Source organism: Branchiostoma lanceolatum, chromosome 14 (assembly GCF_035083965.1).
Source record: "Branchiostoma lanceolatum isolate klBraLanc5 chromosome 14, klBraLanc5.hap2, whole genome shotgun sequence".
Taxonomy (NCBI): domain Eukaryota; kingdom Metazoa; phylum Chordata; class Leptocardii; order Amphioxiformes; family Branchiostomatidae; genus Branchiostoma; species Branchiostoma lanceolatum.
The window spans coordinates 6217720-6230027 of NC_089735.1; the positions used below are offsets into that span (position 1 = coordinate 6217720).

Consider the following 12308-nt stretch of genomic DNA (forward strand, 5'->3'; position numbering starts at 1 on the left):
AACTACCTCAGGAGACCTGAATTAAAATGAGTAACATTGGCTAAAGCTTTTACAGATTTTTACACATATACTAAGTTGTGCAGAAGATTACAAAAGTTAGATGTTTCTTCTTAATATTCAGGTGAACTTTGCTGTATCCGACCCTCCCATTTAGGAGTCACCAAAGGGGCATCTGTGGCCCAGCCTTTTGTATTCTGTACACTACAGTTTACATGGACACCAGGGGTATATCCACCACTCCACAGGAACATGCATTAGTACACACTCGTCATGAATAAGGGCCACAGACACACATCAACACTGCCCAGGGGACTTTCCTTCCTCTGCTACTTTAAACAACGAATGGCACTAGGACAAGCAGATAAAGCAATATTGTGTGACAGTTAGCTTTCTCCTATTCCACTTCATCACTTTTCTTCATGTGACTTTTCTCTGTCACTTACAATGTCACTTGGTACAAATAGCAGAGGAAACGCTACCTCATCATTCTGGCAGAGTGTTGTCCAAAATTAAAACGGCAGCAGCAGGACCTTACATAGAAGGTCTGAAACCATCAAGAGAGGAGACAGTACTGCACAAAACACATCAGTCAATCACATCTTTCTGAAGCATGGACAATGCAGCAAAAGCACTCATAGTAGCATATAAAGTGAGTAGATACATGAATATAAATGTAAGGTTCATGTGCATAAGATCCAAAAATCATTAAGTGTAACAATCATATATATTTCCACCACCATTAAATAACATGTTAAGAAAATCTCTGAGGAAAAACAAATCAAGACTATGTCGTATTGCATGTAAATTGCACGTATTCCACTCGTGATACACAGAAAACACTATACAAAAACGGTGCGTGCACAAAATAGTAAGGTTGACAAGAAGTAAACTTAAGATTCCAGTAATGATAAAACTTTGGTTATCACTAGTATTGTCTTGATTTGTAACACAGACACAAGGTCATCACATAATCAAATACAGATATTCCTCCCAACAACACAGAGACTGCACGCCACAAGTCTTGAGTAGTATGCCCTGACTAGTATATTTTCCTTCCCCCAGTTCTACAGAGTGCAAAAGCAAAAGATACAGACTATACACTTAATCTGGGCAACTGCAAGTGGAAAAAAACACCAATCTTGTTGCTAGGATGACTATATAAAAGTGGCACACCCCAATATGTTGGTCATGAATGTTGGTTATCGGTACTTGGTACATCAGTAATATTATATTTGTATGTATTATTCAGTATTTAGAAAGAATAGACTAGAACAAGCACATTCACTGCAGACTGCAAAGAAGATCTACCTCGAGATGTTACTGTAACTTAACAGAACTCCAGTTGTTTCCACTGGTAATTCATGCACCTATTTCATGTCCGCGATGCAGAGTGCCATGTACTTTGAGACGGTAAAAATCTGCACATATATACAGATCCCAGCACAACCTATGTGTAGTAGAGTAGAAAAAGTTTCAAGGCATTTCATGGCTTTACAGCTGTACAAGACCATAACTGGTTGGGGAGGGGGGGTTGGGTACCCTAGTATTAGAGGCGTTATTCTGTTATAAACCTGCAATAAGATAGGTAACTGTTTGCTTTCTCACTGCAGTCAATGAAATGAGAATAAGATTGGTTCCAGATATTTTACAGGTATCCTTCTTTTCATTGTAACATCATTGCAACTCCAAATTTGCCCTTGGAGTAAAACAACTGAGCAACTATTGACAATTTACGTTTTTTTGATAAATGTGCAAATTGTAAAACAAGAAATTTCCTTCTATGTGAAATAATGCTCTTTTGACTAGAGATAAAAGATTTCCAAACTGGTGCATATCTTAGACACATCCACCAACGGGTAGGTAGTCGACGTGCCTATGCACCGTCAGGGTTATACCGCCCCTTACGGGTATCAAGAGAATAATCATCACTACAAGCAATAGTAAGAGATGATAATAACCTTTCATCAAGAAAACTATGTTATATTTGATTTGACTACCCTTCCTTAAGGTTCATAAGGAGATTTCTTCTGGAAATATGTCAAGAATTGCCTAGCTGTTGAGCCTTTACGTGTCTGGTATAAGAACAGAATAGTTCCAGAAATAAGGCCCAAAAAAACACAGTATGTATTCCCCTTCTGATTTAACTTTGAATACATTTTGATTTCTGGTGAGCATATCTATGTAAAACAAATCATCTAAAAATACTGATGTGTTTCATTCTACTTCATATAGGTACTCATACAACCTCAGTCCTGGTACCAAAATTTTACAACTACATGTATAACAAGGATTATGTCATGACAAATGTCTTTAGGGAGGAGAGTATTAAAATACTTTCAGAATGTTGTTGTAAAGTAAGACACTGTAACATTATCATTTTCAATGTTGTATATGATTTGGATGAACATCTTCATCTCTCAAAAATGGGGCATACATAAAACCTGGTTATCTGTTTGGATTCTCCACTATTTTAGGGTACAAGCCATATATTTCTGCACTTGAAATTTGGCCCAAACTGTCAAAATTGTTCTGATACATCCAATGGTCCTTATTAAACATCATATATTTTACACAATTATCACATAAAAGTAGATCCTTATAGTTTAACACCCCCATGATGTGATGGTCTTTTCCAGAAGGCTGGATGTTTGAGTCGCCATGACCTTTGACCCTAAAGGTCTACCTGCGGAACTGCCAGCGCGACTTCTGTGCCACGATGTCGCTGATGAGGCTGTTTGCAAAACAGATTCCCAGGATCTGAAACAGATTCATGAGGAGGTTCAGATGGAGGATGGTCACTGGTTCCAAAGAATGGTTCCTACAATGACTCTAATGAATTTCAGAAAACAAAAACAATGATTAAGATGTCTATGTTAGACTATTGGACAGTTTTTCTTCCAAGTTGGTAACTAGATGAGGGTGCAAAACAGTTCTATACTTTTTCTCATAAATGATTAGTCGTAGGTTAATCCACTAGTATCCACATGTTTGTTTGTTTGTATAGATGTGGTGGACCTTTCGAAGGTCGCTGTACTTTTGTTATGTCAACAAAGACCGTTGTTGCATAATGTTTGTAAGCACATGATATTGTCAAACAGAAAAAAATTCATCTGCAAAATACAATTGTGTAATATGTAACATGAACGGACACAGCTAATGCTGTAACCATATCACCACAAAAGTACTCCAGTAACTGTATTTTCTAGTCCATACTGATTAGGGAGTGCTGTATTATTGTACATGCTTCAAATGAAACGAAATAACAATAACTCAATGAAGCTAACTGAACTAACTATAATAGTAAGAAGGAAAACTGCACGATTATTATTGACCTGTAATCATATATTGCAAAGCAAGATAAAGTAATATAGAAGCATAAATGCTGTTTCTACAAAACAAACAAATCTAACTACAAGATACATAATGGTACAGAAGATCATTGTTGAAGCTAAAAAGAAATTGATAGTTATAGTCTTCTTGAAGTGTGTCTACTACAAAACAAAGATATCTAAATGAAGAATCCTAAAAAAATTGAAGAAACAGAAAGCTCTCCACTTCTCTAATAGTTTCTGCAACATAAAAGCACATGTACTAGACTCAGGAAGTGTTAGATTTTGAACTAAAGGTACTGAATGTATAATGCTACATATATAATGATGACTAAGCTATTCTGATGAGTACAGTAAGCAACGCAGCTATAGGATGGGCCGTTCCAATGTCAGACAGGGTGACGTGATAATGTTATATGTAAACATGTTTTAAGTGTCAACAAATATCTGTCAAGTAATACGGGTATCCCATTGTTCCTTTCTTATTCCTAAAGAGTTACTGGTTCTGTTTCCAGACCACTTTTAGATATAGCCTACAAATTTCAAGTTTGTACAGTCACATTTTATTTCCAAATACATGTACATGTATATTATATTGAGCATCCTGAGTGTTCACTTCTGTCACCCTCCCCTTCATTGTTCAATGGCCCCTCCCCCTTCACTAGATAAGCATGGCTGTAGTATATGTAGGCTGGAGACCATCCCAAATCCTTCATTTCCTATGCCTAAAAAGTCTGGCATCTCTCATTGCTGCCTAAGGGAAACAACCGGCAACATTCTGCCTTGGATTAGTAAAAGTCTCATAGGAAGGATCCAAGACAAAACGTTGCTAAGGAAGAATACTGTAGGACAGACAAAGGTAGGGACACTGTGCAAGGTACTACTGGAGCAGCACAACTCAGGGATAAATGCCAAGGTGATCACAGTGTATGGTGAACATCAACTGCCACGTATCTCAAGCTGAAGCCTATAAAACAGACAAAACTATACCTCTCAGCTGACTCAGCACATCGGCTTCTTTTTTGTTGTTGTTACATGGCTTCTTTCCAGAATCTTTTCTTAATTTAGTACTACTGGCACGTTTTGTGTACTACACATTTTGTGAACAGGATTTCTCTTTAATACGTATGCAATGGTGTAAATGGAGTAGGCATTCATAAGTGTACAAATGTACATATAAACAAACACAACTGAATATGCCCTTAGATTTGTTGTAGACAATGGCACAAAGTGTTGGAGAAAAGCAAATGATCAAGCAAGTATTTGTAGCAGCAGGTGGTTACTTCATGCTGCTTGTTCCCACAACACTGGAGGACAGAGTAGCCTCTTGAAATGACTTTCATCAAGCTACAACCCTTATTATATTGATCTGTCCTTCTTTGTGTACATCATTTGATGATGCAGGATATTCAGGATGACTTTTTAGGAGTAACATAACTAAACCACTAGATATGGAGAAGAAACAGTGAGGGTTTGTACAAGATCTACATAGTGTTGCACAGTGTCCCAACTGAGAGATTGGTAGAGAGACAGATCAGCTGAATCAGGATGAGGGAAGGCCCCAGGTCAACTCAGGGTCAGATGTACCAGCCCAGAGACTGCACATGGATGTCTCTGTGTCCTCCAGACACATGAACCTTCCAGGACAACATGTAGAGGATGTCTTGTCGGAAAAGCATCATCCAGAACACTTAATCACCACCAGACATTCAAAACCGCATTTCCACAAGGATTCCTACAGTTCCATACCCTGCTATGGCTTTTCATGACTTGTTACAAAGAACACTGCCAATGCAGGTATCAATAAATCAATACACATGCACATGTAATTTGCTGTATAGTAGATTAGGAATGTTTGAAAAATTTGAGCCAATAACTCGTTGTGGGAAAGCTACACATATGATGCCATGTGTTACCATGGCTTTCCCACAACGAGGGCAGCATAGGGAATTTGTGTATGGAGGTTACATTTGCTGCAGTAGAAAAAAAGGACAACAGTAATGCAAAACTTGTGTAAAAAAATTCTTGAAAGAAAATATTTTCATTTGTCATGTATTTGTCCAGACATTCAAAGGTGCCATGAAACAACTCTTTGTTAAAGTTTGTTATCTAAGTTAGTGCATGGGTGAGGATGGAACATTCTCCAAAAATCACAGACTGAGTTGAACTGAAAATAAGTCCTGGGAAGTTGAGAGACACAGAGGCAGCCATAGCAGCTTTGTGAAGCAGAAGGCAAAAACGTTTACCCGCCCCGCCCTGGAAAGCTGTGCATGGGGGTTACCAGAGGGCCTGAATGGCCTGAATATCGCTGACCAGGCTGTTGGCCAAGTAAATACCAAACACCTGAAACATGAAACATGCAGTCAGACAGATGATACTCATGCAATCAGTAGATCACTAGTACAGGCATGCATAGGTGAGATTCAGTAGATTCTACATAATATACTTCTTTGTACACCAGATAGGCACAATTGTATACCTGTATACATGAAGGTCAATAAATGTACATGTGCAAGCCAATCAGAGAATAACAACTGGCTACTACAAGTATTACTACATGCACTGCCTCAGCTTCGGTAAAAAGATTGTCATTACTGGGTAAGTTGAAAATCACACCGGGTATGAATGGTCTAGGGAGGGACTGGGGTTAGATTAGTGGAACTATACACAGTACATGTATGTTAAACAATATGCTGAAGTTCACAAAAGCGATACTATGTATGTATTGTTTGAAAAACTAATGCTGATTGAAATAAATGGTTGAAATCTGTGGCCGGACATTCTAAGGTCTGGACAAACATAGTTTTTAAACAGACATAAGCAGACAGGACTGGTCTAACTATTATAGGAAAAAAAGGACAGGAACTGGATAGAATGCAGAAGCGGACTAACACAGGATACAAGGGGAAGGTATGATGTAGCAACAGGAAAAGCTCAAAGAACACAGAAATGTACATGAACACATACTTCACAGTAAATCACACTACATTCAGTGACTCACTCAGAGGCAGATCATGAAAAAATCAGGAGAGCGCCATCAATTTTACTGATGCCTAGAAGCATAGAATGCCATGATTCTTAGAAATTTCTTAACAGAAAGCGAAAGCCCCCAAATTGTAAATGCAGCAATTTGTTGTGTTGTAATTTTATTGGTAACTTCTTCACCACAAACTTATGGATGCTTGTTTTGTCTTCTGTCCGCCTAACCCCTTGATTCAACTGTGTAAAACAAATGTGAATACATTTTTCCCACTGTAAATGCCTTTAAATCCTTGCGGACTTTAAGGTATTTACAATATCAAAATTAGTGAAGGGGGCTGGGGGTGGATTGATGTCAAGCGAACCCAATAGACTTCGGATAACAATACTGATTAACATAAACATGTAGGAAGTGAACATTTAGCATGTATGTATCATACAATGTGATACCAATTTTTCAGTATACATGTATATGCTGTGATAATGACAGTATTGCCACTAACAAAACAAAGGTGATCTTCTGCATGCAAATTTTCAGTTACATGCCAATTAAAAGAAATCGAACAGCCAATGTTGCCATCGCTAAAACTGAACAAAGAGTTTCAAATGAAAACAGTTAATGTCAGACTTCTTCGACAAACACAAACAGGAAAATTAGTGCAAACTTGCAAATTTGAAAGTACACCATTCACATGCAATTTCATATCAATACAACCTGCTTTATAAAAAGTGTGTAATGTTTTGGTAAAAGTCACAAGTTTAAAAATACAACAACATTGATCTGTCTATTTGCTACTCTGTCTTCCTTTCATTCAGAAACCAAAGTGTACTCTCAACTAGTCCCACCTGTAGCAGTGCTATTCCTATGGCCACTCCTGCCACCACAAATAAATTGTCTTGCAGCCAGGCTTCAAATTGAGGCACACAACCTTTTGTGTAGATGGCTATGGCTCGTGCGCTCGGCTGTAGAAAGTCAGAAACACAGGATTGTGAGATGTGAGTATCATGTCCATAACACTTTACATTTGAATAGCTTTTGACTTAGACTAGACTAGATTTTAACTGCAGATAAATTTGTAGATAAAATTAAAGAAAAATTGTTTCCCAGGCTAACTTGGTATTGTAAGTATACAAGAATATATTCTACAATTAAAAAATCAGTTTAAAAAATTTAAGGTGACATTAGTCTACAAAATACTTTCATTACATTTTGTTATGGCTGTGGATGGTTTTATCCATTTTCTACTATTGTAATGATAAAAACTGTGTAACAGGTAACTAAGATCATGTCGCTTGGTGTAAGTTAATGAAATTCTGGGCACAGCTCAAGTCTTCAGTTCAGGGTGCTGCATCAGTCTATCAAGGTCATTCCACCGTCAACTCAAGTCCTGGCACTTAACGATAATGAAGAGATTGCCTGCTCAGGATTCATGAGTCATTACGCTCCTAGCATCAAGCTTGAACTTAATGTCCTTCGGCAGAGATCTGGGAGGGTGATTACATGCATTCCCGGCAGTTTAGCCTGGTGTTTAAGCCCACAATTGGCACATTCTTGGCACAACTGTCCGCCCCAGTATCTTGCTGATCCAGCCAATTTTCTAGCAGTCCTACCCTGATAGTTTTCAATTTCTTATCACCTCATATGCAGCCATCTGCTATTAATTTTGGGGCTTATCACTGAATCATATTACCAGTCCACCAGATAAGCTATAATAACCGACTCAGTATCTTTGCTGTACCACACATTACAGTGTATTTGTTGCAGTTACAGTAGGGGCCTTTTTTCACAAGAAGTCCATTGAGGCACACAGTGCATATGCTCGTTTTTCAGTACTTATGATAAATCTTAGCAACCTACATAGCAACCTACAATATAATAATAGTCTCAGTATCTTTACTGTACCACACATTACAGTGTATTTGTTGCAGTTTTGAAAGTGATCACTAGGGGCCTTTTTTCACCAGAACAGAAGTCACTTGAGGCACACAGTACACAGGTCTTTCAGTACATTGTACTTACAATAAATTTTCAAACATAGCAACCTACATGCACATTCTACATGCACAATTGTACAGTACACATCTCAGGACAACCCTAAATCACCCTTCCTGCCTGTACTTACGTTTGTTTCTTCTTCCCTAACGTCATATCCACACTGGGTGTTGAGGACGTTGTTTTCCCCTTGGTCCTTGCAGCATGAGAAGGGGACGCCGCAGGCCTCTCTGGACCCGCGGGCCTTTAGTGTGCAGTTGAAATAGATGTTGTTTTCCCAATCGTTGAAGTCCTTCCCACCGCAGCACTGGAACTGCATGGAGAGAAGCACACAGCATGTTTTGTTACTAAATATTGATCAGTTTGGCTGTTAGGAATGTCCCAGAGGGGCCTCTTGGTTGCATAAAGGCCTTGCTTTAAATTCATGCTATGGTTGTTGTCCTTCTTTCCCTTTCATTTCAATTACAATCCACCATGTATTACAATTTCTTATTCCCAACTGCCCTTTTATTTTGCAAAACATGTTATGATCACCCTCCATCATCGTTAACTAAATCTGTTAATACTAAACAGATTGGAGAAGATAAAAGAGATTCCTGGTGTCAAAGCCTTACCCATTCTATGGTTTTACTCTTTCAAATCACCTAAGAGGACTTGAATAGCCCAGTGTGGCTTAACTAAATGGGGCTGAAATGCTGAAATATAACTTTACTTAGCAGCCAGAGCTTCATAGGTATTCATAGAGCTACACTCATCAAGGCACCACAGAAAGACATTTAGAAACGACTGCAGTGCCTAACTGAAATGGTTGAAAAGGTCGTATTGTCTATTGATTTTGGGGTTATGTTAATGTTGGTCTCAGCTGGAACTTTCAACGAGAGCTTTATACCTGGAGTCTTAGATTCAGGACAGGCTGTCTCCTTATAATAGCAAGGCTGCATAGAGTCCTTGACATGGTTTCAGGTACAGTTATTAATGATTGAGAGTGCGAACTGTTCTAGGGTACCCTTGGCTGGCAGTGTGCTAGGATCGTCAGATTTACTGAGAGCTTTGTATCTTCCCATTTCTTGGCCAACAGTGTATCCACATTTGGTACAAGGACAAAAAAGCTTGCATGCATTGAAGTGCACTGTGGTAAACTTAGATACAAGATAACTTTATAGGAAGTCGCAGTGTTGCCACTGAATTAAAACCATTGTACAATAATAAAAAACATTTACGATAGGTGGCGGTTAAAGGCCAGGTAGATCAAATTAGTTTGACTGCAATGTGCTTAAATGGAGTTTGTATTACGATCTGACTCTATGATTTCATGCATTACAATATCCATGTCATACAAATGTACATTGTATTCACACAGCCTTTCTGTACAAATCAAATCTCCCACTAAACTACAATTCCTCAATGAAATTTAAACACAGAACCTGCAAGCTACTAAACCTAAAGTGTATAGCTGATGATTATACTGTACTGCTTCTGCAGGGTTTGCAATTCATGACATGGTGAGGCAGAAAAGCAATTCAAATTCATTTATAGATGGTAATCCATAGGCGACTTTTGTGTTCTAAAAACATGCTGCACATTCTAATAACCTTTCATGTCTGAATAGTAAATTTACCTGCAGTGCTATACAACCTTGCCCCTTTACTTTTTAATTCCACAGAAATTCTTTAAAATTCATTCTTCCTTGACTTTCCGGCACCTTCCATGGTAGGGGAATAAAATTTGCATCCAACGTTAAATCAGATTTCCGGGAACTGGATCGCCCATAAGTCAGTTTGATAGAGGAGATAGCTGCTGCCGGCTGGCACGGTTCCAAACAGACTGGACCAAGGGCCATGTGCTGGCCATAGGTTACCACAGGTCTGCCTGGCAAGCACTTATCTATGGCAAGGAGCAGGGCATAATCCACCTCTAATGGAGCCCAACTCTTTCATTATATTACAGCAGACGGCAACCCAAAGGCCTGTGGCCTTGATGAGATGGAGATAGAAAGTTATCTATCCTCCAGTGGCCTTCACTGAACATGATGGACATAATAAGACGTCTGGCATAGAGCCAAGAGCCGTGCCTTTATTTCAGGCAATATACTCTGCCTGGAGGAAAGTAACAGTATTGTATATAGGCTTGAGACTACTATAGGGTACTTGTAAGAAATCACAGAGAAAGTAATCCAAGAATATAAAGATTAATCTTTCTTTTCATTGTACATGTAGTAGGCAACAGAATTCTTTCTCAGCACACGCAGAAAAAAAACAAGAAAACCTCCATTCCCCTTTCTACAAAATCAAGTCCCAGTGAACAGAAATGAATTTACTGTACTCACATAGGACTGGACAAAGTCGATGATGTTCTGCAGGTCAGGGTCATCCCTGTAGTGGATGATGTTTGCCTGGATGAAGTTGTCCAGCTGCTGCTTGAACTGTGGGGACGAAAGAAATTTACAGAATCTTCTGTATGAAATTGGATACACTATACATCCCTTCTGTAAGGACACTACAGCCCCTGTTTGATGACTATCAAGTTACAAAGGTGTGCTGTGCATGTATGAAAGGTTGATCAAAAGATATCACTTTCTTTGCAAGAGTTTGAAATTGGATCAAAAATTGCAATTGTACTTTATTCATATTTTCCCACAAGATAGACATCACTCCATTGATTTATGATGATTGTAATAGAAAATGAAATGTGCCATGTGTCACTACATTGCATCATGTAGATATCATTTCATCACTTATTTTCTTGCAGGGAAACAGTTACATCATAAATGTATTTATTCTGCCAATATCAGTCTACATTCTTGATCATTCCATTTACCAATAAAGGGGGGTAACAGTTTATATACATGCTGCATTCCTCAAAACCCTTGTATTGATATTGTTTTCTATAGTATTAGATCTAGCAATGATAACATTACATAAAGCTGTCTCCAGCCTTAATCCTTTTCCATCTTGCTCATTTTGGGGATCCCATGTTGTTAATTTTCATTCTTAAATCTGCCAATTTAAGCTTGCAAAAATATTTTTTTCCCCGATTTCATGTGATGTGACATGGCAAGATTTTTGGACGGATAAAATTTTTAGTCTGTCCCAACAAACAAATTTTCATCCCGGGACGAAAAGACGAGTCCTGGAGACAGCCCTGCATTTGTGATCATGGTTCTTACTGTACTTACCCAGTCCTTGTACACGAAGCCCAACACGCCCACAGCCAACTCCACAAAAAAGATGATGCCGAGAACCACAGAAAACTGGAGAAGAAACACAACAAATTCTCACTACCAGCATGCCTACGATTTCCAGCAACCTTTGACCTATTGTGGATGTCACACGTGCATAAAGTCTTGTGTCCAGAAAAATATTGGGTCAGATAGCTGAACAGGAGTGAACGATTCAGTTGAAAATTTCACTGAGTCCAATTTTTGGAGTTGGCAAACAGCTTAACTTCTTCTTAAGTTTTCACTACTACATGTATAAAAAAAAACTATAATCCCTGTTTCATTGATGTGTGCTATTTGATTAAATCTTGCAGGATATGAGATTTATTCCCTCGATACCTCTCTAACATAATATATGGTACCTTTCTAACTTAGTCTAGAATCAAAATACATGGTATGTAGATGTAATTATTGTATGGACAAGCAATATTCAGAATGTACTATGTGTAGGTAGACAATATTTTTCCCCTTATTTGTTTTCTTGTATTCTGTATTTTCTTATGTCTGGTATAAAAACATGTGTGTGGGATGCAATGTTGTATCTTTATGTTTGCTTTCTTGAAGCTGGAACCAAACACATAATTCTTCAATTCTTCATAATGTTTAAGACTTAGAGGATACAATATTTTAAATTTCCATGCCAAAGTGTTACAGTGTACTTGCTTCCTGTCAGGAAACCTGCCAACATAGTCTTTTAACGATCGGCAGAAATGATTCTTTCCTTGCTTTCCTTCTGTATTAAATCCTTTATACTTACAAGTTAAAACTAAAATGTAGCTTTAAAAAAAAC

At 38.2% G+C, this 12308-nt stretch overlaps 1 protein-coding gene across 3 annotated transcripts in view; it reads right to left on the bottom strand.

Moving 5' to 3' along the window:
* Positions 1-705: 705 nt before the first annotated feature.
* LOC136448474 (tetraspanin-5-like) overlaps positions 706-12308 on the bottom strand; it is a 29370-nt gene continuing 17767 nt past the window's right edge. The window contains exons 4-9 of one of the 3 annotated variants that reach the window (XM_066448044.1): positions 11477-11551; positions 10628-10723; positions 8432-8614; positions 7155-7271; positions 5611-5672; positions 706-2757 (exon numbers count right to left, since the gene is read on the bottom strand). In XM_066448044.1, the coding sequence (XP_066304141.1) occupies position 2757; positions 5611-5672; positions 7155-7271; positions 8432-8614; positions 10628-10723; positions 11477-11551 (534 nt within the window). In that variant the 3' untranslated portion in view covers positions 706-2756. Of the gene's footprint in view, positions 2758-5575; positions 5673-7154; positions 7272-8431; positions 8615-10627; positions 10724-11476; positions 11552-12308 lie in introns of all 3 variants that reach the window. The other 2 variants (XM_066448043.1, XM_066448042.1) reach the window with 2 other exon arrangements.